We start from the raw sequence: 26,977 nt of genomic DNA, 5'->3' as shown, positions 1-26,977 counted from the left end.
GTGTTTTAACAAGCGTTTCAGGGAATTTTGAAGAATGTTCAAGTTTGAAAATCACTAGCTTAGATAATCCTTTTTTCTTAGATCTTAGAATTTTTTTTTAATTTAGGAAAAGAATATTTTCCTAAGAATCCTTAAAAACAGTAAAATCATTTACTTGTAAAGAAAAATTAAAATGATTACAGATTCATAAAAGAGGGTCCACTAACGACATCTTAAGGTAACATTAGCTCAGTTCAAGTTGTTAAAACAAATACAAAAGTAGGCCGGGTGTAGTGGCTCACGCTTGTAATCCTAGCACTTTGGGAGGCCGAGGAGGGTGGATCACCTGAGACTGGGAGTTCGAGACCAGGCTGGCCAACATGGTGAAACGCTGTCTCTACCAAACCTACAAAAAAAAGTTATCTGGGCTTGGTGGTGTGTACCTATAATCCCAGCTACTCGGGAGGCTGAGGCAGGAGAATCGCTTGAACCTGGGAGGCAGAGGTTGCAGTGAGAGGGGATCGCACCACTGCACTCCAGAGTGGGCAACAGAGTGAGAGTCTGTCTAAATAAATAAATAAATAAATAAAACAAATACAAAAAATTAACTTACACATTTTTCTAGTTCAGATTTGCCTTCTTTCTAAGTAATCAGTTAATAAGAGTTTACTATACATACTTTAAGACAGGCCTACACAACGGAAATAGATGTGCTCTGTCTTGTGAAAATTATCACTTCTGCAGTGTGTTTCCAGGTTCTTGGCTGCCAAAAAAAGCCTTTTGAACTACATATAATAAAGGATTACAGGTTCTCCAAACATATTGATATGGTTCTGATGCTGTTCTTAAATGCATAAAACTAGCATATGATATAGGTTTGTTTTGCCTTGTAAACCAAACATGCAATTGTATTATTTTGTTTTGTTGATGAATAGGATTGAGAGATGACTTAGAAAATCTTTTCTCAAAGGAACCCTGGCGCTGGACATGGTGGCTCACACCTGTAATTCCAGCACTTTGAGAGGCTGAGGCAGGTGGATCACTTGAGGTCATGAATTTGAGACAAGCCTGGTCAACTTGGTGAAACCCCATCTCTACTAAAAATACAAAATTAGCAGGGCATGGTGGCGCATGCCTGTAATCCCAGTTACTCGGGAGGCTGAGGCAAGAGAATCACTTGAACCTGGGAGGCAGAGGTTGCAGTGAGCCACGACAGCGTCACTGCACTATAGCCTGGGCAACAGAGCAATACTGTCTCAAAAAAAAAAAAAAAAAAAAAAAAAAAGGTAACTGCTGGGAGATGCTGTTGATTACTGGCAATGAGTACCCACAAAACTCCCAGGTTAACTGCCACCTCTACCAAAATAATCACAAGAAGGCAGGAATAGCTGTTCTTTGAACACTCATGAACCAAAAGAAACTTCTCCAAACTTGTGGTGTATTTTCCTTTCCATATCTGTTTTTTGTTTTTCTTTCTTCTTCTTTTTTTTTTTTTGAGACAGAATCTTGCTCTGTCACCCAAGCTGGAGTGCACTGGCACAGTCATAGCTCACTGCAGCTTCAAATTCCTGAGCTCATGCAATTCGCCCGTCTCAGCCTCCCGAATAGATAGGACTACAGGCGCACATCACCATGCATGGCAGATTGCCTGATATAAAAAAATGTTTTGTAGAGATGGGGTCTCACTATGTTGCCTAAGCTGGTGTCAAACTCCAAGCCTCAAGAGATCCTCCTGCTTCAGCCTCCCAAAGTGCCGAGATCTGTTTCTTTCCTTAATAATTATTTCTGCAAACAAATATAAGTGCCACATCTAAATATGCATCACCAGACCACTAGAAACTCTTGAAAATCCGCATTAGAGATTTAGAATGTGTATCAATACCTTGGTAATATCTGACTTCATGACTTCCTCTAATTGCTCCTTTAACTGAGCTGTCTCAGATTTAGGGACATAATTTTGCTCTTCACTCCTTGCAACGTGCTGTTTTAGTTTTTTATTCTCATTTTTTACTTCGTTGATTTGCTGCTGAAGTTTTATATTCTTAGCTCTTTCATTTTCAGACATAAATTGCAAATTTTTAACCTGAGTGAGCAATTTCTCAAGTCGAGATTTCAGTTTCTGTCTTTCTTCCAGGTTTGCCTTGTCACGTTTCTGGAATTCCTCCTGTAAAGACAAGAACTCTTGCTCTTGGGTCTCTTTTTCCCGTTTCAACAAGTCCAGAGCAGAAGCTGTGACCTTTTCCTGCTCTTTTCTGAGTTGTTGTAGTCTCTTTACCTCTTCCTCTTTCTTGCTTAAGGTTTTGTCCATCTCTAAATACTGACTTACAGATTTATTTTTTTGTTGCATTTCAGTCATGTACCTTTCCTGTAAACGCACATAATTAGCCTTGATCTTCTTAAATTGAAGCTGTAACATTTCCTTGTCATTCCTGGATTCCTGAAGATGTTTTTGGGTGTTAGCTAAAATCTCTTGCAAATTCTGCAATGTCTTTTTAGTATCATTTTTCTCTAGGATTATTTTGTATTTTTCTTCAATTAATTCTTCAACATTCTCCTTTAGCTTATCGATGACATCAATGAACACTTGCTGTTTGGTAGTCTTCATCTGTAGTTCTTTAACTCTCTTCTCTAAATACAGGTTACTACACTGGAGTTCTTGGATTCGCGCCTCCTGCTTTCTGTTAGTATGTTTTAATTTCTTCAAGATTTCATTTAAAGCCATGTCCTCTTGAACAGGTTGTAAGCTTTCAGCACTTTGCTCCATGTCAGGCATCTCACAGTTCTCCTGAGATGCTTTACTCCTCCAGGAGATGCCTGCCGAAGACCAAGTTGAGACAATTTCTGGCCTCTCCACACCCTCTGCTGTGACTTCCTTTGCATAACTGACTGACATCTCAGGAATCTCCCCATAATTCTGTATTTCTTTCGAAGGAACTGCAGTCTGTAAATTATAATAAACAAAGTAAATGTGAATGCGTAGAAAGATCATGAACTTTCAAGTCAGATAGGGCTGGCCTTGAATTCTGTTAGTAGATCCCCTGTTTGGTTTCCTCCACTATAAAGTAACGATAGTACCTACTTCCAGTAATAATGCCTATTAACAAAAGTTAATACCTATGTATTAATTGCTAAATGTTTGTACAGCACCTAACAGCACAGCAGAGCACAGGCAGTAGGTATATGACAGATATATATCCCATTTACTTTGACAAAAGGAAAATTAAACTTTTGTCCTCTTACCATTTTCTATTATGCAAACTTCCCCGCACACATATAAGATGCTTTGACTTCAAATGAATTCAGACAAATAAATCTATCAATTACCTTATAGACTGCAAGGTCTCTCTCTTTTTTTTTTTTTTTTTCACATTTTATTATTGGGCCAAAAGTTTGGATTTTTAGGGAAGGTCTCTTCTCTTTTGAATATTTTTTTTCCACATTTAGACTGTTTTCTAATTATTCTGTGACTCTTAGGAACATTAGAATGGCAGAAGAACATGCCTCATGATTGACTTTATGCTGACAGTACAGGTTTTGGGGAGGTTACAAAAGGACAGTAGGCCGGGCAAGGTAGCTCATGCCTGTAATCCCAGCACTTTGGGAGGCCGAGGTGGGTAGATCACTTGTGGTCAGGAGTTTGAGACCAGCCTGGCCAACGTGGTAAAACCCATCTCTGCCCAAAATACAAAAATTAGCCAAGCGTGGTGGCACATGCCTGTAATCCCAGCTACTCAGGAAGCTGAGTGAGGCAGGAGAATCACTTGAACATAGGAGGCGGAAGTTGCAGTGAGCTGAGATTGCACCACTGCACTCTAGCCCGGGCGACAGAGCGAGACTCTGTCTCAAAAAATAGTAATAATAAAATAAACAAAAATAAAAAAGACAGTACATTGTGGTAAGAAATGGTGAAATGAATATGACATTAAAAACCCAGGGCCAGGTGCAGTGGCTCATGCTTGTAATCCCAGCACTTTGGGAGGTTGAGGTGGGCAGATCATGAGGTCAGGAGATCAAGACCATCCTGGCCAACATGGTGAAACCCCATCTCTACTAAAAATACAAAAATTAGCCGGCTGTGGCGGTGCACACCTGTAGTGCCAGCTACTCAGGAGGCTGAGGCCGGAGAATTGCTTGAACCCTGAAGGCAGAGGCTGCAGTGAGCCGAGATCATGCCACTGCACTCCAGCCTGGGCAACAGAGCGAGACTCCATCTCAAAAAACAACAAACAAACAAAAAGCAAACCCCAGGCCAGGCACAGTGGCTCATACCTGTAATCCTAACACTTTGGGAGCCCAAGGTGAGAGGATTCCTTGAGATCAGGAGTTCGAGACCAGCCTGGGTAACATAGTGAGACCCTATCTCTCCAAAAAAATATTTTAAAAATCAGTCAGGTGTGGGGGCACGTGCCTGTAGTCCTAGCTCCTTCAGAAGCTGAGGCAGGAGGATTTCTTGTGGGCCATGGTCACACTGCTCTCCAATCTGAGTAACAGAGCAAGACCTCGTATGTAAAAAATAAATAAATAAAAACCCAGTAAAAGGGAGTGGTGCGCTGTATAATTCTCTGGAATTTAGAGACAAGGACTTCTGTATTTTGTTTTTTGAGCTCATCCTTCTGCAGAACCTTGCATCTTAATGGTTTTTCATTGTTCTGGGATAAAGATAACTATCATTACTGAGACCTACAAGGCCCTAATATTTTGCTCTTGATATCTACTATGGTTTAAATGCATTCCCTAAAGTTCATGTGCCAGAAGCTTAATCCCCAATGCAACAGTGTTGGAAGATGGGGCCTAGTAAGAGGTGAATAAAAATGACTAAATGTTGTTATCGCAGGAGTGTGTTAGTTATCACAAGTGGATTTATTACAAAAGTGAGTTGGGGGCTGTGCGGTGGCTCACACCTGTAATCTCAGCACTTTGGGAGGCCGAGGTGGGTGGATCACAAAGTCAGGAGATTGAGACCATCCTGGCTAACACTGTGAAATGCCATCACTACTAAAAATACAAAAAATTAGCTGGGCGTGGTGGCACATGCCTGCAATCCCAGCTATTCAGAAGGGTGAAGCAGGAGAATCGCTTGAACCCAGGAGGCGGAGGTGGCAGTGAGCCAAGATGGTGCCACTGCACTGCATCCTGGGTGACAGAGCGAGAATCCATCTCAAAATAAATAAATAAATAAATAAATAAATAAATAAATAAAAGTGAGTTCAGCCTCCACTTGCTCCCTTGATCTCACCCTCTTTTGCCCCTCCACCTCCCATCATGAAATGACAGCACAGAGACCCTTGTGTGATGTTGGCACCATGGACCTAGCCTCCAGAACCGTGAGCCAGATAAATTTCTATTCATTATAAATTGCCCAGTCTGTGATATAGTTGCAGCAGTATGAAATGAACTAAAGCAGTAGCTGGCCCGTACCACCTGTCTTCATCTGCTATACCCCTCCTCCTTCCTCCAACTCTGATCTTCCTGTACTCAGGGCTTCCTTCAGGTCCCAGTAGGTACCATGCTTCCTGCAGCCACAGGATCTGCAGACGTTATTCCTTCTGTATGGCATGTTCTCCTACCCCTAGCTGCCTAATTCACTCCTACTCATCCTTTACAGCTCAGCTCAATGATCATTTCTTCAGGGATGCCTTCCCCAGACTCCCTGATCAGGGTGGTATCCTAATCATAGATGCCCATCCTACTTATATTTGCAGCACTTACCATAGTTGCAAGTTTATACGTAACTTTATATAGCATCATAGCATATATAGTAACTTTATATAACATGCTCTACATATACTTTGTATGTAACTTTATTCACATAACTTATTGATCTTATCATAGTTGCAAGTTCACATTTATTTGTGTGATTATTTGATTAATGACTACCTCCTCTAGTAGGATGTTGTTTTCATGAGGACAAGAACTGCATCTTTTTGTCTGTTTTCTAACCATTACCTAATACGTAGTACAGACCTGGCATGTAATAGATGCCTAAAAGTATCTTTTGACTGAATGAAAAACAGCTAAATGCAATGGAAAGAGGAAAGAACAATCTTGAGAAACCCTATTTAGGCTGATTTTTAAAATGTTGTTTTCCAGAAATCAACATGGACAAAGAAAGTTCTTTTAAGTACTGTCAACTACTTTCAAAAAAATGAAAATGCTCATACTTGTAAATAAGGCATTATAGTCATAGTATTTCCCATCAAACTCACATTGAAAAGGTATTATTGGCCAGGTGCAGTAGCTCACACCTGTAATCTCAGCACTTTGGGAGGCCAAGGCGGGTGGATCATTTGAGGTCAGTAGTTCAAGACCAGCCTGACCAACATGGTGAAACTCCGTCTCTACTAAAAATACAAAAAAAATTAGCCAGGTGTGGTGGCACATGCCTGTAATCCCAGCTACGCAGGAGGCTGCAGTAGGAGAATCGTTTGAATCCAGGAAGCAGAGGTTGCGGTGAGCCAAGATCGTGCCACTGCACTCCAGCCTGGGCAACAGAGTGAGACTCCGTATCAAAAACAAAACAAAACAACAAGAGAGAAAAGGTATTACTTATACTATTCGTGAATTTTATCTATTTTCCCATACCAATTCCTAGTATTTTTAATTTTTTTGTTCAGAAAGTGCACAGAATATATACTGTCAGTATCTTCAGTGTTCTGAGGATACTACATGTGTGCTCGGAATCAATAAACCAAATGATAAACTAATATTTTCACTTTAGTAGAAAAATTAGTATTTTTTGCTTGTCAATAGAAGTCCAATATGACAGAGAAATCTTGTTTTTCTTGAAAAATTAATTAGTGCTTCAGCACTCCTTCCTCTTCTTAACCTTTCCATTACTGTAAACTCTGCTACTGCCAGCCAGTTTGATTCAACAAATATAAAAGCTTATTATATTCAGGCTGCTCTGTCTACACGGCAGCCATTCTTTTGTTTCTTTACTTCTCTAATATACTTGCTTTCGATGGAAAAAATTATAGTAAAAAAAGCTTATTACATTCAAGGAACCATATAGACGCTGTGGTGCATAACAGGGTAAGACAGAGTCCTGAGCCTTAAGAGAAATTACCATTTGGTAGAGCAAATCCTCAAGTATGGACTTGAGGATTATTTTCCTTTACCAGAAAAATTTATTTCTGAATTGGCTAAGATCTCAGAATGCATTTTCCCCGGAGAAGCAAAGTCCCTTATGCTAACTAGGTGATTTAGCACTGCTTGGAAAAGTCTCAGATTTTATATATATATATAATTTTTTTTTAACGAATCCTTTAATACTCTACAGGCTTTACTGACCATCACAATCGTACTTCCTCTGCTTTATAATTAACTCTCAGATGAACTAGGTTAGAACTATTCTCTTTATAAATGGTTTTACAATATTATTGTGTACACTTTCCTTACACACGAAGCTTGGAGGTTGGCTAGGGTTGAGGGCAGATTCCTTGGCAGTACTTTTAGCCAGTGATTTTTCTGGAAATTTCAGGGTCTCTCCACTGCAGTGGATTAGAGGTGGGCTTCTAGGAGGAGGCTGTCTAAAATACTCGTTACCAAGTTGGTCTGTACTTGCAGAAACACTAGTTTCCATTGGATTTTCTTCCCTAAATGAGTCTTGCTTTATATTGTTGTCTTTTGCATAATTATACACTTGACTTTGAAATTCTGGTTTCTCTGTCATTTCATCATCAAATGCTTCTACACAGTGAAATTTGCAAACGGTGTCAAATTGTCTCAAGGAAGATATGCTGATGGTGTCAACTGGCTGAGTTAGTACATTCTTTGAGTAATTTTCAATGTTGTTGTCTCATAAGAAAGAGAAAGAAGGAAATAAAAACGAGTAGATCATGAACTTGGATGGTAACAGTTATATTTATATTTATCAAATAAACTGCTGTAGCCACTTACAAATTAAGTATTATTTCAACCTTATTTACTGTGTGGATTTTAGCATGGTTTTATGCTAGCAAACAAAACAAAACTTTACATGGGGGAAAGAAGTCCCCAAATGACTGCTACAAAAAAGTTTGTTATATGTAATTCTGGTCAAATACAATTATAGTAAATTTCAAGATATCTTCAAAATTATTTTGTTGTACTGTAATTTTAAGATGTTTTAAAGTACAAAATCTTTCAAAAGGACAGGGATAGTATAATAGAAAACACATATAAACTTGCTTAATCTCACAAAAATCCCTTGATGTCAGTACTGTTATTATCCCTATTTTACAGATAAGGAAACTGAAGTACAAGAGATGTTAAAGTCACTTGTCTAAGGTCACGGAGCTGCTAAGCAGTGCTGCTGAGATTCTAGACTACTACTTCTCAATGCTATGCTGTACTATTTTTCAATATGACAAATTATGCAGGTGTAATGTTTTTTAAAATCAGAAGCAAGTAAGAATCAACATAATCATTATCAACATAATCATTCCCAAAGAATAAAGTTCCCAGATTTCTTCATTTTGTGACACCCTTAAAGTCTCAGTACTTTTTTTCACAGTACCTCTGGACCAAAGGAATATTTAAGTTCCATTTAGTAAATAATTAAGTTCAAACTAGTATTTGTCCTAAGTTATCAGCTGTTTGAAAATACATATAAACTAAAAGAAAAATATAATATTTTATTCTTAAACAACCACACTTTACTACTTGGATGTACATTGTTAGGCATAATACAGCACCTCAAACCGTGGAATCAGATTGGAGACCACCACTCTCACTTCCTATTCCACAATGATTTTCATGCAGGACTTGCTTTTTATTATAGCAACCTCCAAAAACCTACCTTTACAAATAAGACATCACAGGAAGGACTATAATATGTGTTTATAGTGAAAACTACAGCTAACAGATTGTGAGGGTCTGATAGATGTCCAGTGTCACTGTTTCCCTCAAACTCCAAAATACCCTGCAACACTTTAGGTGAATGATTAATATATAGCATTGTTTTATGTGCTTTTATATTTTACATAAATAGCATATCACTATATCTATATCCATATAAAAGTCTTGGACGCAGTGGTTTATACCTGTAATCTTAGCACTTGGGAGGCTGAGGTGGGTGGATCACCTGAGGTCAGGAGTTCGAGATCAGCCTGGCCAACATGGTGAAACCCCGTCTCTACTAAAAATACAAAAATTAGCAGGGCGTGGTGGTGCATGCCTGTAATCCCAGCTACTTGGGAGGCTCAGGCAGGAGAACCACTTGAACCTGGGAGACGGAGGTTGCATTAAGCCAAGATCATGCCACTGCACTCCAGCCTGGGTGACAGTGCAAGACTCCGTCTCAAAAAAAAAAAAAGTCTTTATTTCACACAAAATTTTGCTTTCGAGGCTTAGCCATATAAATACATACATATGTAGTTCATTATACTGAAAGACTACGCTTTATTCCTTTCTTGTTGGCTATTTAAGTTGCTTCTAATTTTGCCCTTAAAAACAGCATTGCAGTGAACATGTTTCCTTCTATGCCAATGTAAAAATTTTTGTCTAGGCTCTGAGGATACACCTCGAAGTGAAATTGCTGGATTATAGAAAATACATATCTTCAACTTTACTAGATATTGCAAAATTACTCTCCAAAGTGTTTGTAGCAATTTATGCTTCTACCAGTAGCCTCAGGGTTCCTTTGCTCTACACATCCCTCCAAAACATGTCAAATTCATATGTATGAAATGGTATTTTACTGTGATCTTCTTAATGTACATCCTTTCATGTATTTAATGGTCTTACAGGTTTCCTTTCTGTGATCTGCTTGTTGTATACTGTTATGGGCTCAATTGTGTGCCCCTAAAATTCATATGCTGAAGCTCTAATCCCCAGTACCTTAAAATATGACTCTTACTTGTAGATATGGCCTTTAAAAAAGTAATTGAGCTTAAAAGAGGTCACAAGGGTAGGCCCTAATCCAGTATGACCAGTGTCCTTGTAAGAGGAGGAAGAGACAGCAGGAAGGCGTACACACAAAGACAAAAGGTCATGTGAGACACTGCAAGAAACTGGCCATCTGCAAGCCAGGGAGAGAGGCCTCAGGAGAAAGCAACCGTGCTGGCACCTTGATCTTGGACTGCCAGCCTCTAAGAATGAGAAAATTAATTTCTGTTGTTTACACAGTCCAGTTTATGGTGTTTTGTTATGGCAGCCCTAGCAAACTACTAATACATATACTTTGCCTGTTTTTCTATTATGTGATTTTTTTTTTTTTTTTTGAGACAGAGTCTCTGTCACCCAGGCAGGAGTGCTGTGGCACGATCTCGGCTCATTGCAACCTCCACCTCCTGGGTTCAAGCAATTCTCATGCCTCAGCCTCCCAAGTAGCTGGGATTACAAGCATGCACCACCATGCCCAGCTAATTTTTGTTATTTTTAGTAGAAATGGGATTCCACCATGTTGGCCAGGCTGGTCTTGAACTCCTGACCTCATGTGATCTGCCCACCTCAGCCTCCCAAAGTGCTGGGATTACAGGTGTGAGCCACCATGCCTGGCCTGAGTTATGTGACGTTTTCTTTTTTTTTTTTTTTTGAGACGGAGTCTCGCTCTGTCACCCAGGCTGGAGTGCAGTGGCGCTATCTCGTCTCACTGCAAGCTCTGCCTCCCGGGTTCACGCCATTCTCCTTTCTCAGCCTCCCGAGTAGCTGGGACTACAGGTGCCCACCACCACACGCGGCTAATTTTTGTATTTTTAGTAGAGACAGGGTTTCACCGTGTTAGCCAGGATGGTCTTGATCTCCTGATCTCGTGATCCGCCCATCTTGGCCTCCCAAAGTGCTGGGATTACAGGCATGAGCTACCGCGCCCAGCCATTATGTGCCTTTTTCTAAGTGACTTGTAGTTTAGATACCAAATCTTTTGTCAATTATATTGCATGTATCTTCAGTCTATGCTTTTTACTTTATTATACTTTGGCCATACAGATGTTTTCTTAATGTAGTCAATGCACCAATTATGGATTGCAATTCTCATGTCTTTTTTGTGAGACGGAGTCTCACTCTATCACCCAGGTTGAAGTCAGTGGCGCGATCTCAGTTCACTGCAACCTTCGCCTCCTGGATTCAAGTGATTCTCCTGTTTCACCGTTTCAAGTAGCTGGGACTACTGGCATGCGTACTATGCCCAGCTAATTTTTGTATTTTTAGTAGAAGCGGGGTTTCACCATATTGGCCAGGCTGGGTTTGAACTCCTGACCTCCTGATCCGCTTGCCTCATCCTCCCAAAGTGCTGGGATTACAGGCATGAGCTACCGTGCCTGACCCCGCATTTCTCATGTCTTAAGAAATCTTAGGCGGAGCGTGGTGGCTCATGCCTGTAATCCCAGCACCTTGGGAGGCTGAGGCAGTCAGATCAGAAGATCACGGGTTCAAGACCAGCCTGGCCAACATGGTGAAACGCTGTTTCTACAAAAATACAAAAAAATTAGCCAGACATAGTGGCAGGCGCCTGTAGTCTCATTACTCAGGAGGCTGAGGCAGGAGAATAGTTTGAACCCGGAAGGTGGAGGTTGCAGTGAGCCGAGATCGCTCCACTGTACTCCAGCCTGGGTGACAGAGCAAGACTCCATCTCAAAAAAAAAAGAAAAGAAAAGAAAAAGAAATCTTTTCTGTTGTCACAAAGGCGTTTGATATGGTTTGGCTCTGTGTTCCCACCCAAATCTCATCTCCAGTTATAATCCCCATGTGTTGAGGGAGGGACCTAGTGGGAGGCAATTAAATCATGGGGACGGTTTTCCCCATGCTGTTCTTGCGATAGTGAGTTCTCACAAGATCTGATGGTTTTAAAGTGTTTGGCAGTTCTCCTGCCCCTCCTGTCGTCATTTAAGACATGCCTTGCTTCCTGTTTGTCTTCTGCCATGATTCTGTTTCCTGAGGCCTCCCAAGGCATGTGGAACTGTGATCCAATTAAACCTCTTTTCTTTATAAATTACCCAGTCTTGGGGAGTTCTTTATGGCAGGGTGAAAACAGACTAATACAGCATTTTCTACACTTCTTTTATAAGTTAGAACTTTGCAGTTCACATGTAGGCCTTTATCCATGTGCACTTTATTTTGTATTTGGTGTGAGGTAAGGTTCTAATCATTTCCTACATTGAGAGAGCCAACTGTTCCAGCACAACCAAATGAAACCCCCCACTGGTTTATAATGACACCTCTATCAAATACCATGTGTCCTCATACATAAATGGGTCTACTTTGTCTTTTATTTATTCCACTGGTTTGTTACCCTTCTGCCTATAATACATCATTATAATTACTATAACTAATAACTCTTGTAATCTAGCAGGATAAGTCTCCACATCTTCTTTTTCAAAATTGTGTTGGGTATTTTTTTTAACTTTTTCACTTCTGAATGGGAATGTTAGGATTAAGGTAGGATACACGAAATTGCATTAATTAATAGACTTCAGGAAAACTGACATCTTTACAATCTGAACATGAAACATTTAATTATTTATTATGGCCTCCAGGAAAGTTTTATAATATTTTTTAATGGAAATCTTACACTTTTTGTTAGATTTATTCTTAGGTACCTTAGTTTGTGCTGCTACTGATAATAGTAAGTTTTTAATAATTACTGTTTTACATCTGTTGTTGCTAGTACATTGGAATGCTATTGGTTTTTTAATATTAATTTTATATCTAGCTTTCTTCTAAACTTTATTAGTTTTAATAGCTCATCTGTAGGTACTTATGACTTTTCCATGTAGAAAAGTACATATTTGTAAATAATGATAATTACTTCATTACTTCTCTTCCTTTCTAATGCTTATAGCACTTTTCTTTCTTTCTTTCTTTCTTTCTTCTTTCTTTTTTTTTTTTTTTTTTTTTTTTTGAGACGGAGTCTCGCTCTGTCGCCCAGGCTGGAGTGCAGTGGTACCATCTTGGCTCACTGCAAGCTCTGCCTCCTGGGTTCACGCCATTCTCCTGCCTCAGCCTCCCGAGTAGCTGGGACTACAGGTGCTCGCCACCATGCCCGGCTAATTTTTTGTATTTTTAGTAGAGACAGGGTTTCACCGTGTTAGCCAGGATGGTCTCGATCTCCTGACCTCGTGATCCACCCGCCTCAGCAGTACTTATTTTTCTTGTACCTGCAGGTATTAAATTCCATAATTTCAATAAGCCTTGTCAAATCTTTTCATTTTAGTATTACTTACAAGTATTAAAAATAAAGACATTTGTATACAGCATTTAGATTTGCTTTAATAAACATGATCAATGGAGGGCCCGGTGTGGTGGCTCACAGCTGTAATCCCAATACTTTGGGACACCGAGGCAGGAGACTCACTTGAGCCCAGGAATTTGAGACCAGCCTGGGCAGCACAGTGAGATCCATTTCAAAAACAAAACCAAAAACATGATCAAAGTATCTCATTATATGATTAAATCCCACATAGCTTTCATGTATCAATTTAGGATTAGAATAACAGATTTGGAGTTACATCAACACACAGTTCTCTTTTTTTTTTTTTTTTTTGAGAGAGGGTCTCATTGTGGTTGCCCACGCTGCAGTGCAGTGGCGTGATCTCAGCTCACTGCAGTCTCAGCCTCCTGGGCTCAGGTAATTCTCCCATCTAGGCCTCCAAAGTGGCTAGGACTATGACACCTGGCTAAGTTTTTGTATTTTTAGTAGAGGCGGGGTCATGTTGCCCAATCTGATCTCAAACTAGTGAACTCAACCAATCCTTCTGTCTTGATCCCCCAAAGAGCTGGGATTACAGGTGTGAGCCACTGTACCTGTTGCTTTTTGTTTTGTTTCGTTTTGTTTTTGAGATGGAGTTTCGCTCTTGTTGCCCAGGCTGGAGCGCAATGGCGCGATCTCAGCTCACTGCAACCTCCACCTCCTGGGTTCAAGGGAGTCTCCTGCCTCAGCCTCCTGAGTAGCTGGGATTACAGGCATGCACCACTATGCCCGGCTAATTTTGTATTTTTAGTAGAGACGGGGTTTCTCCATGTTGGTCAGGCTGGTCTTGAACTCCCAACCTCAGGTGATCCACTTGCCTAGGCCTCCCAAAGTGCTGAGATTACAGGCGTGAGCCACTGTGCCTGGCCCTTTTTCTTTTTTTTTTTTTAAGAGACAGGTTCTCCTTCTGTTGCCCACTGGAGTGCAGTGACATGATCATAGCTCATAACAGCCGTGGACTTCCTGGCTCAAGCAATCTTCCCACCTTGGCCTTCCAAAGCACTGGGATTATAGGTATGATCTACCACACCCAACCTCAATACACATTTAAAGATACTTGTATAGTAGAAAATTTTTGTGTCTGAGACTGGGACTTGATTACGGCTCATTCATTTAAAGCTACACAATCCTGGGCAAGTTACTCTCTGAGTCTTATTTTCCTTATCTGTAAAATGAAGATAAAAACAGCCCTTATTTCAATTTTTTAAAAGCCTTATTTCAATAAGATTGTGGATTAAGTGTGATGATATATATAAAGTGCTTAGCACAATACCTGGCTATTGTTATTATCACAGAACACACAAAAAAAGTTTCTCTCTTTTGCATATTGCTAACAAATAGATACTTACCATTTAACAAATTGTCTAGTGTGCCATAAGCATCTTCACAAAGTGTGGATTCATACTCATTTTCCCTTTCAAAATTCTTTATTTCATTCTGTATTAATAAAAAAGGCATTAATACTTCAAGCAAACATCATAAGCTTCTTCTAAAGGTATTTGCACATTGTTATGTAATTCTGCTATTAGAATATTTCATTACACAGATAAAATGTGCTTTCTGGTATCTTTCCCCAGCATATATTTGGCTCCCTTTTAGTAAAACTATGCTAACAGAGTCCCAATATTAAACAACAATGTAACAAATAGCTTGCTATTTTAATATTTTGGTTTTTTGGTTAGTCAAATCATGTGACTATAAACTTAGGAATACATGATAGCATATTTATGTATTGATAATTCTTTGATGTTTATTAAATCTAGTCTAAACAGCATTAAGATGGTTGTTATTCTAATCTTTTAACACTGAAGATATATAAAACAGGCATATATCTGTGACGTATTTTTATAAATTCCTATTTAGTGGAATCAGATGTCACTGACTATCAAATGTTTAGAACAACATTCATGAAGATATTGGGACATTACAATCTTTTATTTTGTAATAAAAGGAGCTAGGCATCTTCATGAAGATAGGAAAGTTGTCATTTACATGCAGGGTGCTGTCAATGTCATTATGAATGACAACTGAATTATTTGCATACTGACATAAGTGGAAGATGCATTAGACTATAAGCCAGGTTCCTTGGGCTCTTGTCCTGCCTCTGTGCCTGAATTGTTGTGGTCATGTCCCCTGGCTGCACTCCTGGGACTTCATGAGGCTAGAAAGGATCAGTTTTAATGCTGTGTAAAAATGTACCTCGCTCTCTCGCCCAGGCTGGAGTGCAGTGGCACGATCTTGGCTCACTGTAACCTCCACCTCCCGCGTTCAAGTGATTCTCCTGTCTCAGCCTCCAGAGTAACTGGGATTACAGGTGCTCGCTTCCATGCCTGGCTAATTTTTATAGTTTTAGCAGAGATGGGGTCCCACCATGTTGCCCAGGCTGGTCAAAATGTAGCTTACGCTAGTGAAACTGGGAAAACCAGACCGTGTATTCCCTTCCTTTCTGTGTCCACTGAAGATTGTTTTATTGTTCCTTATATTTTTGAAGAAATTGAATTCTGAATACATCTGAGCCTCCCAGAACTTATAAGCAATGCACACCTGAGGCAAGTCACAAGTGGTACTGGTAGTTTCCATACAGATGGGAGAATCTGAAAGCATTATGCCTTGAGAAAGATTGCTGACATTCATGGTATCCGATTCTGATATGCTTTCTACTTTTTCATGAGAAGTATCCACTTCAAAACGTACAGGATCTGAAGGTGATGGCCAAAATATTTGATAGTCCTTGTTCATAACTGTTGAATAATGGAAGGCTTCTTTAAAAAAAAAAATTGTGTCTATTAGTAGGTGCAAACAAAAAGCTTTTTCCCTATTCTTCTCATTAAGTAGCAAAGTTCACTGCCCTTGTTTGAAATGTCATTTGTCAAGTTATTAGAAAAATTAAAAATTTTAGTCTGAGTATGCCATAATTTGATATGGTAGTAAATACCGATTTCGAGAAAAACAAATAATATTGGCTACTATCCAATAATTCCCTAGGCGGCTTTGGACCTAGAAGGCGAAGGGATCGCTATGTTATTTAATCAAAGGATATTTACAAAATATTATCAGAGACCTATTAGTTTCCACAAAATGCTGGATTTCTATTTACTTGATACCTGCCACTTGAACACCTCACTACCAAGTCAAAAACAGCATTGTAACTCAGTTTTCCCTCCTCACTTTCCCATACTGCGCCTATTCCCTCAGGTACTAGTGTTTGCAAATTGGAGTTGTCGTGGCATCCCTCTACCTCATCATCCATGGCTATTCAGATACCAAGTCTCGTCCATGTCTCCTTTAAAAAAGGCTTTCAGGGCCAGGCGTGGTGGCTCACGCCTGTAATTCCAGTACTTTGGGAGACCAAAGTGGGCGGATCACAAGGTCAGGAGATGGAGATCATCCTGGCTAACACGGTGAAACTCCGTCTCTACTAAAAATACAAAACAAAAAAAAATTAGCCGGGCCTGGTGGTGGGCAGAGGCAGGAGAATGGCGTGAACCCGGGAGGCGGAGCTTGCAGTGAGCCAAGATGACGCCAGCGCACTCCAGCCTGGGTGACAGAGCGAGACTCCGTCTCAAAAAAAGAAAAAAAGTCTTTCAGTAACCTGTGCTTTCTTTCTATCCCATGTTGCCACACTGGTCCACATTCTCCTGACTTCCTCAGGCCTCTCCGGGGCTGAGTGGAAAGGATGGCCACTCACATTGAGTCTATAAATTCTTCTTGTCCTTCCAGGCCATGCATAGCCTGGAGTGACATTACCTACCCAGTACTCCCCTGCTCTACTCAGATCAGGCTCATTTCCCTGCAAACAGATAATGTTCCTTACGAATTAAGCTTCAGTCATCTGCCCTGGCACGTGCTTCTCTCCTAAAACCTTCTGGTCTACCCATTTATCTATTTTCAAAATTGCTTCAATGTCTTCAGCCTCTAAATCTCTATCTTACAATTCAGTACTTGGTGATTTCGTTTACTGTTCTAGAGCTTCACCACTGTTTCAAGGGTGTTAGTGTTTGTATTTACAGATCATAAACGTCTGAAGAGGAGTAGACTTACGGCTTTCCAATATCCCCTACTGCAAATGGACCGGTGCTGTCTACACAGCAAACGTTGATTGAATAAAACCTGCATTCTAATGATTTATTTCTATCAAGCTCTCTCAATTTATAGTCATTACTCATCTGCCTGGATTCTTTTATTGAATGTCTGAATGAATAGTTTATTGAAAATTAGTTGTTTTCAAACCTATGTCATCACTCGGTAAAAGACAAAAAAGCCAGCCAAGCAGACTAGTCAGGATCAGTGAAAGGCCCAACTTCATGCTCACCTTTCCCTTGTCTTTCAAATAATGCTGCCTGGATTGTGGTGAGATCTGAAAAATTCTTGCTTTGTTTTCTCAATGCAAAACAGCGCAAAGGACTTGTTTCTTAAGTTTTCTTGTTTGTGAACCCAGCACTTCCGATTACATTTCTACAACTTTGTTCATCCCTCATACGGCGCTGCACAATCTGCCAGTTTCTTTTTAATTTAAAGTTAGGCTATTTTTTCCATCTTTCATTTGTCCTTACAGGTTTATGTTGGATTTTTAACATATTTATCAAATGTTTGAATAGATGTCCCAGACATTCTAAAGCTGTTTTAGGACAGGAGTTAAAAGAGGTGTCACGGGCGTTACTGGCAAAAACTATAATCTTGTTTAAACGCTTTTTCAGTTGTACGACAAACTTTACCTTTTTAAAAAGCACTTATCTCATTCATTTTTCACCTCAAAACGAGACACCAAACTTTTTAAGACACAAAAGTGTGCTCACTTCCAGGATCCATAGAGTTTCTTGGACCCACGCTACGGACCTGGCGCTCCCTCCCTCTGCACCGGGTTTTGCGGGAGGGAGAACGCTTTCCAACCTCCTCCACCGAGGACTCTCACCAACTCGCAATGGAGCTCCCGGAGTGCTGGAACGCCCCTGTGTGACGTCCGCCCGCGCCCGGGGATCTCCGCGGGGACCGGCGCAGCCCGCGAGTTCCGAACCACTGTGGGTGCGGCGGGGGACGGCCTCGGGTCTGTCTTCCCAGAGAGTGGTGAAATTGGGAGGTTACGACCCCCTAGGCCGAACAGCCTGCGGGCTAGCTGGCGCCTCCTGCCGCAGTAAACACAAAGTGGGGGAAAAAAACCCCAAAACTCCGAGAAGAAACGGCCAGCACGGGCCTCGCCGGGCCAGCTACTCAACACGCCTGCCCGGGAGCACAAAACACCCACAAGCCAATACCACCCCGCATTCAGAGCGAGCGCCGGACTCTCAGCCCGGCGCAGGGGCAGGACTTCCGCTCAAGCCAGACTTCCGGGCGAGGCGGAGCGGGGCTTCCGGTTGGGGTGGTAGGGTGGTGGACCTGTTGGTCCCGTTTTCCCGTCGCACGTGGCGGCCACTGTTGGCTTCTGAATGCTTTACAAGGCGGAGATCCACGCCGAGGCCGTTGGATCGGCCGTGGGTACCTCCGTCTGAGCCGTTCCTGTCCCAGCGCAGAGCGGCGGCCTCCGGCGGCGCCCTGCAGCCATGGACTACCGGCGTTTTCTTATGAGCCGGGTGGTCCCCGGGCAGTTCGACGACGCGGACTCCTCTGACAGGTAGGCGGCCGTACAGTGCCCTGGCTCTGGTTACTGCTCTCACCTTGTCCGCCCCCTTGGGGCGTGGATTCTTGTTTGTAGTTTAGAGGGAGACTAGTGGTTCATCACTCAGCGTCTCTCTTGACAACCTTTTGCCTGTTTCTGCATCCCCACTGGGTCTTTCTCCCCGTTCACGCGGCAGTTAGTGAAAGCCGCTTGTCAAGGGAGTCTGCGGTTTTCAGGTCGGTTAGCGTCACTGGAAGGCAGAGTTGGGGATAGCGATTAGGAGACATGGGTTTTTGCGCTTTAACCACATTTAGCGTTCAACAAATACTAAGCACTTAATATGTACCTCGTTCTGTCCTGGGCGCCGGAGATGGTGATGAACAAGACGAACCAACTTCCTGCTGTCATGGAACTTTACCTTCTACGTGAAAGAGAGGGCACACCATTTAAAAACCAAATAATGATGTAGACTATGCAAATCGTTTAATATACCAAGTGCTGACTGAATGGGTAGGGAAAGGTTAAGTCCAGATTTGAATGACGAGGAGCTAATCTTGGCAAGAGCAGAGGGAACAGCATTTCACACAGAAGGGACAGCAAGAGCAAAGGCCCCGAGGCCAGAGTGCCTAGAGCACAGTGGAGGTAGTTGAGAAGATTGGTAGGGTGATGATAGAGAAGTAAGAAGGGGGGCCAGATCATGGAGACCCTTACAAGTGATGGCGAAAAGTTCAGATATTAATCTGGGTCTTACGGAAAGCCATAGGAGGGATTTTAGCAGAAGAATGACATTAGTGATTTAAAGGAATCATTCTTCTATGTAGATGATGTTCATGGAGGGTGGGAGTGGAACAGAGAGACCAGTTTAAAAGTAATAAGGTAATCAGATTCAAAGATGGTGGGGACTAGAGCTCAGATCCTGAAGATATGTCTTGGAGGTAGAAGTGGCAGGGTTTGGTGGTAGATTGGAGGTGGGGTCTGGGGAAAGAGGAATGAAGGATAACTCCTGCCTAAAAGCAAAATGAAACATATTGGAGTTATTTTGGAATTCCAAGAAAACAGTTTATACTTTATGTTTACAGTAAGGATTCATTACATGTAGATTTTATTAATTATTGGGGATTTTTAAATAAATATATGTATGTTGACTGCTTTCTGTGTGTCAGATCTAGTCTTAGGTCGTAGGGAGGCATTGGTAAACACCCTCCTGAATGACACAGAGCTTGCACCCTAGCAGGGGATACCGATATTATTAAATAATTAGGCTATTTGTATTCGAATTGGGTAAGTAGTGCAAAGGAGAAGTAGGTGAAAAACAGGGAAAACTTCCTTGAGCAAGTGATAGTGAGCTGATACCTGATGGATGAGTAGGGGTTAGCCAGAGAAAGAGGAAGGGCATTCCAGTTTTATGGTTACAGAGAAGTGTACAAAAAGCCTTAGGGAAGAAGTTAAGCAGCAGAAGAAACACAGCCAGCACAGCTGGTGGGTAGTTAATGGTAATAAGAGGACACTAATTTACCATTCACCCCAGGGTATTGTAAGGATACACCAGTGATTTTCCATCAGGGAAGATGTTGCCATCCGGACTTCTACCCAGGGGACTTTTGGCAATTTCTGGAGACGTTTTTATTTGTCACAACTGGGGGTGGTGGTGCATTAGTGGCATCTGGTAGGTAGAGGCCAGTGATATGCTGCTAAACATCCTACAATGCAGAAGACACTCGCCCACAATGAAGAGCTATCTGGCAAAGTTATAACTTCAACATGCCACTCTAGGCAATTATGTATCAATCTATGGAGCATATGTATGAAGTCCTGGTAACTAGCAAGTGTTTGATGATTATCTGTTCTCTTCCTCCACATGTCCATGGGGAGCCCTCAGAGCCATGGCTAATTAATAAATTAGATTAATAATCTGACTTTACTTAAAGTTATGTATGTTTTTCAGGTGGTATCTCCTATTACCAGCTGCTTTTTTATGGTTTCTGTCCTTATTCTGTACGTGAGAGGTAAAAACTGAATTTGGCCTCTGTTGAATTTGGCCTGCAGATATGTTTTGTTTGGTATGCACAGTTATTTGTAAAAATTGACTATGCCAATGAAGGGATAGATTTTACACAGAAATCCAGACTTATAGCTTCTCTTGAAAACTTAAGATCTGGTAACACTAGGCCTGAATTCTAATATGGCAAAAAACAAACAAACAAAAAAGCCCTTACTAGTTGTGCTCCCTTTACCTTGGATCTCTTCTCCCAGTTTGCCAGTCCCCGCTTCTATCATGCAGCCTACTTCACTCATTTGTAGTGCCTGGCCCCTGTATTCACCGTTTTTTCCCATCATGAACAGGGTTGATTTGGATTTCTTTGTGGGGCACAAATCTTGATGTAACTTCTTTTGTTGCAAAGTGTTATTGAGTTCAAAGTAAGGCTGCCTTAGACTTATTCCCAAATTTTTTTGTCAGAAAGCTTTTTTTTTTTTTTTTAATTACAATTTTTTTTTTAGAGACAGGGTTGCCCAAGCTGGAGTACAGTGGCACAATCATGGCTCACTGCAGCCGTGAACCCCTGGGCTCAAGCAATCCTATGACCTCAGCCTCCCAAGTAGCTAGGATCAAAGGTGTGAGCCATTGCACCAGCCTTTTTTGCCCCTCTCTCTTTTTTCTTCTTTTACAGAAAGATTTTCCTCTCTCTTAAAGCAGCTCTGTGAATCATTTTCCTAGAGTCAAGTCTGGTATACTGGTCTGAGTTGTGTATTCAATAGAGAAGATAACAATGTAATTTCTAAGTTCACCAAGGCAGAAGCAGATTTAACACTTGATGTGCTTCTTCAATAGTAGGATTTGGGCATGGAGAATGAGCAAACAACTGCAACAGAACTGGAAAACAGGAGAACATGGTTTTAAGGAGATGGAGCTTATCAGAAGGTGTATTGTATATAAATATATAATCTATTCTAGATTTATCAATATTTTAATATCTTACATCATAAATATGTGAGATCAGTTAGGGTATGTGGAAATATTGTTATGAAATAATAAAACATTGTTATTTCTAGTGAAAACAGAAACTTGAAGACAGTCAGAGAGAAGGATGACATTCTGTTTGAAAACCTTCAAGACAATGTGAATGAGAATGGTGAAGGTGAAATAGAAGATGAGGAGGAGGACGGTTATGATGATGATGATGATTGGGACTGGGATGAAGGAGTTGGAAAAGTCACTAAGGGTTATGTCTGGAATGGAGGAAGCAACCCACAGGTATTTTATAAAGGATCCTGCACATCTTTATGTAGTCTGCTTAGGTCTTCTTTTTTAAAAGGCTGTTTTGTGATTCTGAAATTGAATAACTAAAGATTTTCTTCGTGTTATGCTGTCCTGTAGCCTCAGCCTTTACTGATTTTCACTTTTCATCCTTTCTATATTTCTGTTAATTTCCTGGGTGTGGATTCTTTCCAGAATCTGTAAATGTAAGAAGAGTTATTTAAGGTTTCATAAGATTGTGAGCTTAAAATCTTCATGGGAAAGGGCACGAATTGGCAGTTTACTACAAATAGTTAAGAAACATGTTAAAAAAAGTTCAGCCTCATTAGTAACTAAAGAAATGCAGATTAAATTTGTAGAGATGCCATTTTTTCACCTATGAAACTGTTAAAGACAAAACATATCATTGATGGTCGAGTAAATAGGTGCACTTACTTACAGGATAAGCTGGTACGTGATAAAAACTTTTAAAGCTTCAAAATACTTCGAATTAGCAATTCTGTGAGTGTGCCAAGACTTAGTTACAAGAATGATCCTCCAAGGTTGTTTATGGTAGAGGAACGTTGGAAACAAGCTTGAACTGGATTAAACCTGCTATGGGACTGATTCGCACAATGAGGCATTATACAGCCATAAAAGATGTTGTAATGGAAGACTGTATTAATGAGATAGGAATATGTTTATGATTATTTACCATGTACAAAAAACAAGTGACCAAACCACGTACAGCTGCTTCTCATACTGGAAGTACCAAGTGTGTTAGGCGTTTGGAAGGCCATAGGATTAACATGGTACATCTTCCTGGAGCATAAAGGTTAATCCAACAGTCTTCCTTTGACTATTGAAACAGCTGTATTGGCTGGGTGCAGTGGCTCACACCTGTAATCCCAGCACTTTGGGAGGCCAAGTGGCGGGGATCACCTGAGGTCAGGAGTTTGAGACCAGTCTGGCCAACATGGTGAAACCCTGTCTCTACTAAAAACACGAAAATCAGCCAGGCATGGTGGCGGGCACCTGTAATCCCAGCTACTTGGGAGGCTGAGGGTGGAGAATCGCCTGAACCCAGGAGGCAGAGGTTGCAGTGATCCTAGATCTTGCCACGACACTCCAGCCTGGGCAACAGAGCGAGACTCTGTCTCTAAAAACCAGCAATAATAAAATGGCTGTATCATGGACCAGAATGTATGCATTTTAAAATAACCACATTGTGAGTAACAAGAGATTTGACATCTTCATATCGTCTTGTTTTGGTGACTCCTTCATTGATTCGTAATGAAGCTTTGAGCGATTTCATTATTAAAGTTTGTGCATGGCACCAGTCTAAGTGCTAAGCCTCGTACTTAATATTTCCCTCTCTTGAGACGTTGGGCCCAAAATGAAATTCTGAACCAGCTTAATGTTGGTCTTAGCTCTTTATTATAAACTTTAGAGGTAAATGAACATTCTCAAATTTTAAGTCTATAAACCAGTCAAATTAGAAAACTACATTTAAATTTAATCTGTTACTTATAATAAGAGGAATCATAGAGAAGTTTAAAAAAATGGATTATGCAGACTCTTTTAGTCATTAATTTTAACCTTCTGTTTCAAAAACTCTTTAAAAAATTTTTTGAGCCAATTTGATTGACTCTTACCTTTCCTTAAGATACTCCTCTAAGTATTGATGCTTGAATAGCTAACTATGAACTAAGGAAATGTGATGATGAATCTTAGGTTTGTATTTCAACTAGTGCCTTAGACTCTGGAATTCTCTTCTAGGCAAATCGACAGACCTCCGACAGCAGTTCAGCCAAAATGTCTACTCCAGCAGACAAGGTCTTACGGAAATTTGAGAATAAAATTAATTTAGGTGAGTTTACAAAATACATCATTGGGCTAAGAGGACATTTTTCTAAAACCATGAAGTGTTGTATAATTTTATTAGATTAAGAAATGAAGGCTTACCATGGTGGCTCACGCCTGTAATCCCAGCACTTTGGGAGGCTGAGATCAGGAGTTTGAGACCAGCCTGACCAACATAGTGAAACCCTATCTCTACTAAAAATACAAAATTAGCTGGGCATGGTGGCGCATGCCTGTAATCCCAGCTACTTGGGAGGTTGAGGCAGGAGAATCACTTGAACCTGGGAGGTGGAGGTTGCGATGAGCCAAGATTGCGCCATTGCACTCCAGCCTGGACAATAAGAGCAAAACTCCATCTCAAAAAAAAAAGAAAAGAAAAAAGAAATGAATGTATTCAAGTGTTACTGACTCAATAGTGTTTACAGAACATTAAAATATTAGTAATTTAAAAACATAACCTTAGGAAAAGACTTAAACTTATGCTATTTTGGTTGTTTTCCCCTTGCCATAGGAATGTAATGTTACAAAAACCCATTTAAGTTATCGTCTGTTCTGTTTTAGGTGTTTTTTTGAGACAGGGTCTCACTCTGTCACCCAGGCTAGAGTGCAGTGGCACGATCTTGGCTCACTGCAACCTCGATTTCTGGGGTTCAGGCAGTCCTCCCACCTTAGCCTCCCAAGTAGCTAGGACCGCAGGTGCACACCACCACACCTGGCTAATTTCTATTTTCTGTAGAGACGGGGTTTCTCCATGTTGATCAGGCTGGTTTTGAACACTGAGCAGCTCAAGTGATCTGCCCTCCTCGGCCTCCCAAAGTGTTGGGATTACAGGCGTGAGCCACTGCGCCCAGCCTGTTTGAGATTTTGTAATAGGGTTATCTCATAGTAGGATGCTAAAAATACTGGGGTATTGAATATAGTTACATTTTGTTTCACTAGAGGTTTTTAATGTAGGTGTTAATTATTTAGTGACCTGTTCAATGCCAGGCATCAGAATGTTGATTTGAATCACCACCTCTTAGCAAATGCAGGAGAGGGATGGAGGGACGGAAGGAAGGAAGGCCGTCTTTCTTTTCTTGTGGATCTTCACTCTAAACCCAGCACAGTGTCTCATATAAGCTGTCAGTACATGCTAAATTAATATAAGTATTTTAGGGCCTTCTTTGCCTATCATAGACTTATAACTTGAAGTGAAACAAGTTTTTAGAATTAAACTTGAAATTTAGGCAGTTATATTAGTCATGTGAAATACTAGCAATTGTCTAAAATTTATTATGCAAATTAGTATTTTTGAAGAATTTCTGCATCTAGAATTCTGTGGCTCAAATATTACAGCTGTAGTGATGAAAGTGACAACACTTATCAAGGAAACACAGTTTAGTGCCTACTTTTAAAAACATGATATTGTTTTCATTACTAAACTGTATTCTGTCTACAGTAAAATATTTAGAAAGTATAGAAAAGAAGGAAGGGGGAGAAATACCCTGTTCAGCAACTCTGTTAATGTCTTTTTGTGTTATGTATTGTTTACATTGTGGGTTTCTTGTATTTTAGATAAGCTAAATGTTACTGATTCTGTCATAAATAAAGTCACCGAAAAGTCTAGACAAAAGGAAGCAGATATGTAAGTAATATTTTAATAATAAGCATGGGTGATAGGGACTAGTCTAGATTAAGCAGCACCTTGATCATAATTCGTTTACAAAAGTTGTTCATTTGTATACTTAAACCAGTTATTATTTTTGGGGGGGGGGGTGTGTGTTTTCCTCAGCTTAAATGAGGATAGCCTATGCCTTTGTGAATTAAAAATATTGATGAATCTTGGCTGGGTTTGGTGGCTCATGCCTGTAATGCCATCACTTCAGAAGGCTGAGCTGGGGGGATCACTTGAGGCCAGGAATTTGAGACCAGCCTGGCCAACATGGTGAAACCATGTCTCTACAAAAAATACAAAAATTAGCCAGAGGTGGTGGTGCACGCCTGTAATCCCAGCTACTCGGGAGGCTGAGGCATGAGAATCGCTTGAACCTGGGAGGTGGAGGTTGCCATGAGCCAGGATTGTGCCATTACACTCCAGCATGGGCCACAGAGCGAGACTCCATCTCAAAAATAAATACATAAAATAAAAATTAATGAATTTTAAGAAATACATAGTAAAACTAGAATCTCATGACATTTACAAATGTGTTCTCATGAGGGGAACAGTGTTTGTAGATTTCAGTTTAAACTAAAATGTGCAAAAATGTTCCCTTAAAATTTATTAAGAATTATTCTTTCCCATGAAGTATTTTTAAAAATTTAAGGGAAGACTATGAACTAACGATATAACTGAGAACTGTTTCTGCTTACACTTCTGTACTCAAAGCCAATTGTTTAAGATCTGGCTCACTTCTCTTATATGCTACTAACTCTGAAGTATTAACACTATATTATAGAAAAAGACACTAAGATCATACAACTAACTGTGAGAATTGAACTTAAAAGCCAACTTTCTTCCGATTTATTATGTCCAAGAGGTATCAGCTTTTTGAGCTACACCATAGTCATTTGTTATTTCACTGGTATCTGTTTGAATCTTTGTGTTTAAACCTTTATTAGTTTAGGTTAGTGTGCTAGGTGGAGTCACTCAGTGTATGAGCAGAAGCAAATCAGAGTCTGCATTTGAAAACTGTCTTGAAATGATTTTAAAAAACAAAAAAACTGCCGGGTGCAGTACCTCACGCCTGTAATCCCAGCGCTTTGGGAGGCCGAGGTGGGCGGATCACAAGGTCAGGAGATCAAGACCATCCTGACTAACAACGTGAAACCCCGTCTCTACTAAAAATACGAAAAATTAGCCGGGCATGGTGGCAGGCACCAGTAGTCCCAGCTGCTCGGGAGGCTGGGGCAGGAGAATGGCGTGAACCCGGGAGACGGAGCTTGCAGCGAGCCAATATTGCGCCAGTGCACTTCAGCCTGAGCGACAGAGCAAGACTCCATCTCAAAACAAGCAAACAAACAAACAAACAAAAACTTGTGTCTTCTTAGAAAATGACTCTAAAGAGAAAGCCTTGTAAATGACGAACTCTATGTGGAGGCTGAGGCAGGAAGAATACTTGAGCCAAGGAGTCTATGTCTAGCCTGGGCAACATAGTGAGAT

At 40.7% G+C, this 26,977-nt stretch overlaps 2 protein-coding genes across 2 annotated transcripts in view; one reads left to right on the top strand and one right to left on the bottom strand.

Annotated features, from left to right (window-relative positions):
- Nucleotides 1-17,956, bottom strand: part of CAGE1 (cancer antigen 1) — a 60,162-nt gene extending 42,206 nt beyond the window's left edge. The window contains exons 1-5 of the mRNA XM_078000964.1: nucleotides 17,944-17,956; nucleotides 15,692-15,909; nucleotides 14,497-14,584; nucleotides 7,367-7,776; nucleotides 1,862-2,920 (exon numbers count right to left, since the gene is read on the bottom strand). Coding sequence (XP_077857090.1) covers nucleotides 1,862-2,920; nucleotides 7,367-7,776; nucleotides 14,497-14,584; nucleotides 15,692-15,909; nucleotides 17,944-17,956 — 1,788 coding nt within the window. The remainder of the gene's footprint in view (nucleotides 1-1,861; nucleotides 2,921-7,366; nucleotides 7,777-14,496; nucleotides 14,585-15,691; nucleotides 15,910-17,943) is intronic.
- A 504-nt stretch (nucleotides 17,957-18,460) lies between these two features.
- The window catches only part of RIOK1 (RIO kinase 1), a 28,769-nt gene continuing 20,252 nt past the window's right edge, over nucleotides 18,461-26,977 (top strand). Inside the window, exons 1-4 of the mRNA XM_015135521.3 lie at nucleotides 18,461-18,755; nucleotides 21,792-21,993; nucleotides 23,755-23,845; nucleotides 25,393-25,462. Coding sequence (XP_014991007.2) covers nucleotides 18,685-18,755; nucleotides 21,792-21,993; nucleotides 23,755-23,845; nucleotides 25,393-25,462 — 434 coding nt within the window. The 5' untranslated portion in view covers nucleotides 18,461-18,684. The remainder of the gene's footprint in view (nucleotides 18,756-21,791; nucleotides 21,994-23,754; nucleotides 23,846-25,392; nucleotides 25,463-26,977) is intronic.

The sequence above is a fragment of the Macaca mulatta genome, chromosome 4, assembly GCF_049350105.2.
Source record: "Macaca mulatta isolate MMU2019108-1 chromosome 4, T2T-MMU8v2.0, whole genome shotgun sequence".
NCBI lineage: Eukaryota > Metazoa > Chordata > Mammalia > Primates > Cercopithecidae > Macaca > Macaca mulatta.
This window is presented reverse-complemented; position numbering and strand designations above follow the sequence as displayed.